At 39.0% G+C, this 5,930-nt stretch overlaps 1 protein-coding gene across 1 annotated transcript; it reads left to right on the forward strand.

Moving 5' to 3' along the window:
* Nucleotides 1-4,531, forward strand: xiap (X-linked inhibitor of apoptosis). Its single transcript, XM_020629643.3, has 8 exons — nucleotides 1-159; nucleotides 1,473-1,731; nucleotides 1,824-2,388; nucleotides 2,533-2,632; nucleotides 2,730-2,808; nucleotides 3,290-3,329; nucleotides 3,448-3,630; nucleotides 3,730-4,531. The coding sequence occupies exons 2-8, from the start codon at nucleotides 1,492-1,494 to the stop codon at nucleotides 3,921-3,923; spliced, it is 1,401 nt and encodes a 466-aa protein (XP_020485299.2). The 5' UTR covers nucleotides 1-159; nucleotides 1,473-1,491; the 3' UTR covers nucleotides 3,924-4,531.
* Nucleotides 4,532-5,930: the final 1,399 nt, after the last annotated feature.

Genomic DNA, 5,930 nt, shown 5'->3' on the forward strand with positions numbered 1-5,930 from the left:
ACCACGTGCGCAGTGTGAACGCTAGGAAGGTGTAGCTTTCACTTCCTGAAGTGGATGCGTTAAATATCCTCTCATTACCGTATCCTCCTGTAGATGGTGGTCACACCAAAGGTTGACTGAGAAATATATACTCAAGAGGTGGCTGGACGCGCTTGAACGGTAATTATTGAAGTTTTGCGACGTTTATTTATCAAATAACCTTTTGACCTAGCGTCATGTCGAATAGCTAAGCTAACTTGACTAGCTAATGTTTGTTGGTGTTAGCTGTCATACAACAGTCAGTCAGCTTTGTTGTCTTTTACGAGACCATGGAGCTTTTGTGTCGCTTTTGTTATACTTAAAACTCTACGAAGTTTCTGGAAATTGTTGGGCCATTTGTTACTGACGCGAATACTTTTGTATTTTGTAGGAAGCATTTTTAACTGAGCAGATGCAGGTACAAATATATTTACATGAAGCGTTATCTGAACTTTGCTTTTTTAAAGACACGCAACTCAGTCCAAAGATCACAAGGTACGACTTCGATTAAGTCAATAAACTGTCATGGATAAGCATTTGATCAATAAATAGTCGCGTAACTAGTTAATTGGTTACAACTAAGGGTCTTTGCATAAGCCCTTTTTTTTGCTTTTGGATAAAGCCTTATTGTTGGGTGTACCCTTTTTTATCCCCGTCAAGATAAAGTTACTTTCAAATAAATACTTATATTTTCGATCTTTGCTCTGTTTAAGACTTCTTAAAGCATACATTTAGTCCGTATTGCAACACAGACAGGTACTCTAGGTCTGCAGTACAAAGAGTGAACCTTGGAAACCTTAAGCTATGTGACCAAACGTAGAGAACAGAAAACATAAAAGTTCCACCCGCTGGGAAAATATGTACAAATGGAGGTGTGGTGTGCTTCCCATGACTTGTTGCGACATCATTTCTGTTATGAGTAAACATTTACCTTTGCTTACTAAAATATGTCACAGCTTCATAATGTCTTTCTACATAGTTTCATGTCCTACATTAGACTATTTTGATTATCAGTGCAGGGTTTACTGTCTTCCTTTAAAAAAAATATATATATATTAAAATATTATTTTATTGCTGTCCTTTGGCACAGTGTATGTTCTTGGGCTGCAAAGGGATACACCCTGTGCAATAGGAGTGTACTGCAGTTAACCAAGCATCTAGCCTATCCTTCCTCTCTAGTGCCCATCCCTCACATGGAATATTCAATGCCTCCATGTGATACAGGGTGGCTGTTTCTCTTAAAGGCACAGTGACCCTCTAAGAGCGTAGCTCAATAACAGAATTGCATTCAATCACTGAATTGGCAGATTTTTAATATGAAACTTTTTTTATGATACTCTGGTCTAAAAATATTTATATATTATGTGTTTCAAGCTGTAAGTAAGCACATTGACTTAACCTGTATCATAATTTGTCTTCCTGTTTTGTATGCAAACATTCTGTCTACTCCACAGCTTCCTCTCTGGCTCTATCATGTGTGATCTTGGGCAAGATAGCAACTTTGAGACGGATCACTTGGATGATTTTTCCCGGATGAATAGCCGCCTGGATTCATTCCGTGGCTCTGGGCTGGCCTCGCAGATGTCAGCAGAAAGATTGGCCCGGGCAGGCTTCTACTTCACTGGCCAAGCTGATCGTGTCCGCTGTTTCAGCTGCCAGAAGACTGTGGAGAACTGGTGCAGGGAAGACACACCTGTAGAGAGGCATAAAGAGGTACTCATCGTATAAAAGAAAAACATATGTGTTTATATTTTTTGTTATTTTATCTATATTGATAAATCATACCCCCCTCCCCCTTGTTACAGGTTTCACCATCATGCAAGTTTCTTAGCTGCACTCACCGCCCCAGTTTCGGCCCAAGTTCTGATACCAGCCTAAATAACGGTTTAACCTACAATGAGGAAGCTGAGGACATGGAATATCGTTTGAGAACAGGAGAGGTGGTCGATGAAACTACTTATCCAATGGCCCCTCACATGAAGAGTGAGGAAGTACGGCTTCAAACTTACTCTTCTTGGCCCCCCACAGCTCCTGTGAGACCTCGAGATCTGGCCGAAGCCGGGCTCTACTACTTAGGAGAGCTAGACAGAGTGCAGTGCTTCTGCTGTGGTGGCATGCTGGGGGGTTGGGAAACAGGGGACACCGCCTGGAGGGAACACACAACCCATTTCCCCTACTGCTTCTTCATCCTCGGGCATGATGTGGGCAACGTCCCATTTCAGGGAGTGATGGAGGAGGAGGGCAGCAGTAGACAACAAGCAAACAATCATGTTCCGATGGGCAGTTTTGACGACAGGCTTGGCAGCTTTGCTGGAGTTCAGCACCCTATAGACCACGAGAGGCTTGCCAGAGCTGGCTTCTACAGCACAGGTACATTGATGCCTGAGGGAGAAATTGTCATGGGACTAATGAAGCATTGAGCAAGGTTTCAAACTATTAGTGGTTCACAATAGTTTGTAGTATATGATCATATTTATAAATGCAATCACGTTTAAATTCTGTGTGTCCATGCAGGTTCAGGAGACCAAGTGTTATGTTTCTGCTGTGGTGGAGGTTTGAAAGGCTGGCAGCCTGAGGAAGACCCTTGGGAAGAACATGCCAAATACTACCCTGGGTAAAAGCAACAATGATTACGCTCCTCCTAACACTTGTTGAACTCTGCAGCATTTTCTTTTATGTTAACTAAAAACATGTTTCAAAAAAAAAATCAGATGCAGTTTCCTGTTAGCAGAAAAGGGACAAGAATTTGTCAACAGCATCCAGCTACAAGACCCACGACGAAACGGAGCTGTAAGTATTCAGTGCACACGTGTACACACACACAAAAACTAAACATGATGTTCCTGGATTTCCCAAGTAATCTGATTTGCAAATAAATGATTTTTTAAACTTGTTTTCATCAAGCACATGTGCAGAACAAAGACTCAGAACTTCAGTGTCTTGGAATAAAAAGCAGTATTATTACTCATACTGGTGCTACCTACCTTGTATTTAAATATCAAAAAATCCTTTAAACTGAAATAGAGATAAAAATATTTGTTAGATTTTGAACACTTTGGAAAGCATTTTGGACCCCCACTCTGCGTATACAAAAAATGTTCTAGAGTGGGATGTCTGAGGTCTGTTTTGAAAATTGAATAAGACTTGAAAAATGTGACACTATTAAGTGTTTAAATTGCAATACTTTATTCATTTCATCTGTTTTGATATCACTCAGGCTTTGATTTGACTTGAACGTCTTTGAAAATGACATGATCATGTTTGTGTGCAGGCTTCAAGTCATCAGAATGGATTTTCGGGAGATAGGAATGGTAAATAATGACTCGTTTTTAATGTGATTACCCTTGTTTGTGTATTTCAATTTGTTTAACAAATGGATATAATGTAACTTAAGAATACAAAGGGCTGAAGTTTCCTCTTTGTGTTCAGAGGTGCTGCACTCCGCCATGGCTCAGAGAGCCATAGGGATGGGTCTAGAGCCCAGTGTGGTGGAAAAGGTGATCTTGGAGAAAATCAGTCTCACAGGTTTGGGCTACTCCAGCCTGGAAGAACTTTTGGAGGATTGTAATAATAAAACACAAGACAGCGATCCTGCAAAATCACAGGAGCAAGGTACCGTACCTCCTGTTTTCTGACTCCAGGTTCATCAAACATAACAGGCAGTGATTTGATTATGACTGGCTACATTTCAATCTTTTTTTTTTCTTATAGATGAGGACCCACTTGAGAAACTACGGAAACTGCAGATGGAGAAACAGTGCAAAATATGTATGGACAGAGATATTTGTATTGTCCTCATTCCATGTGGTCATCTGGTGACCTGTAAGGAGTGTTCAGTGTCACTCATAAAGTGTCCGATCTGCTGCGGGGCCATTACACAGAAGATCAAAACCTATATCGCTTAAGGGAACCACAGACTCTTGCCCCATGCCAATGCTGCTTTCTCACTATCTATATCCTATCATATTTTGATTATAAATGTAGATAACCTGTAAAATAACAGTATAATATATATATATATAGACCATGTTGTTTTTAGAGTGTCACAAGAAAACACTATTTTCACAATCACTCAGATTCTAAGTTGCTGTTAATAATGAAATGTATGATATATAAATAGCGGGTGTTGATTTTTTTTGGCCATCAATGATTAGTGCCACTTGTAAATTCAGACTAAATGAAAGCATCTGTTTGAAAACTCTCTTGCCAGAGGTGCCTTTTCCTGGATGTATGTATTTGTGTCTAATTTCTCTTTTTTGTTTTTAACGTTAAATATTTAATTGATGTGGACATGGGGTGTAAAATCAGTCAGTAACCAACACATCTTGTCTGCTGTTCATAATGTTTAAGACTCTATTTTATCATTGTTAATTTTTCTGTAGAGGAAAGAAGGTAGACTTTGGTTTTTAACTATCAAAATCAATTCTGGTTAAAGGTCTGCAGAAAAATCTTTGTGTTGTGAAATGATTTTACCATTCCATCAATAAATAAGATGTCATCAGTTGTGAATAAATTGGGCCTGACTTTTAAATTTATTACTTTTAAATTTTTTATATTTTCTGATATGGGTTGGTTGAATTTAGTGCTTAGAGGAAACTGACTTAGAAAAGGTTTGTATGACTTTATAAAACAAGTCTGCTGAGTTTTACTGATATAATATTTTCTCGTTTGAGACTTGATAGGACTGTGGTAGATATATAAATAAAATACACCACTTTGTTTTCACACTTACAATACTGCAATCCAACACAACTGTTTTTTTACATTTCATATTCTGTTATTCTACTTTTTGTGTTTTAATTTTTACACGTGCTTTGGCAATGTAAACGTTTCCCATGACAATAAAGCTGCAGTTATAAATATGTAGATAAATTGAAAAAATAGGACGCTGATATGTGTTGCGTTGGTGGTTTTTGGGCAGGGGCCAAGAGGGGCCAGTGCTCCTGTAACACTGAGCTTGGCCCCCCTCCAAAACGAAGAGCATATCGATAAAACAATGATATTGCGTTGATGCAGAAGCAAAAGGTTGAGCAATTGTGGCTCAGCCACAGTTAAATGAATAGAATGGTCACCCCCTTCAAACCAACAACCAGCAACTGGCCCCCTCAGTAAAAATGGTCCAGAGCCGCCACTGCGTTGGTAATATGAAACGGACAACCTCTTGTTAGATAGATAGATACTTTATTGATCCCGAGGGAAATTCAAAGCATCCAGTAGCAGGTTACAAAGACGTACATGACATGAAACATTTGTTACAAATTAACCACAAAACCGACGCCCCCCCTCCCATACATATATATTAACCCGAAAAAAGATTTAAAGAATACCCCTAGATGAATCAAACTTAAACTGAGCAATTAATAATAGACTTATATAAGAAATGTACATAACCCATGCAGGGATAAAAATATATGTGTGATTTAAACAAGAACCTATAAACAGTTGAGGAAAAAATCTGTAATTAGACCTGAATAAAAAAAATACAAAGTGTTGACCTTCTGAAGTTGTGTTGTTTATATATGTACAGCAATATTTAAAAAAGCAGATAGTGCAGAGTTATCAAAAACAGACATTAAATAACAGTCAGTGCAAACATTAAATTAAAGGTGCTATTTAAGTAATTGAGGTGATCATTAAAGTGTCCAACTAGAGGCTGCTTTCCCCCTGCCATAACCGTGTTTACAGTAACAACACGACAGAGAGTAGACAGGAAGTCGGCAATGTGCAGAAATTACCTGAGTTTACCCCTGTCGTTTCACTCAGTCGCTCTTAAGAAGAGACATATCAGAGCACGTCCTGGTTTTATCTGTATCACTTGATTTCAGCCACTAGATGGCAGCACATGATGCTGTATCCATTGTGAGCATTGTGGCCACTAGGTGGCAGCTCTGCACCAGGATTTCCTCCTCCCA

Source organism: Labrus bergylta, chromosome 9, assembly GCF_963930695.1.
Source record: "Labrus bergylta chromosome 9, fLabBer1.1, whole genome shotgun sequence".
NCBI classification, from domain to species: Eukaryota; Metazoa; Chordata; class Actinopteri; order Labriformes; family Labridae; genus Labrus; species Labrus bergylta.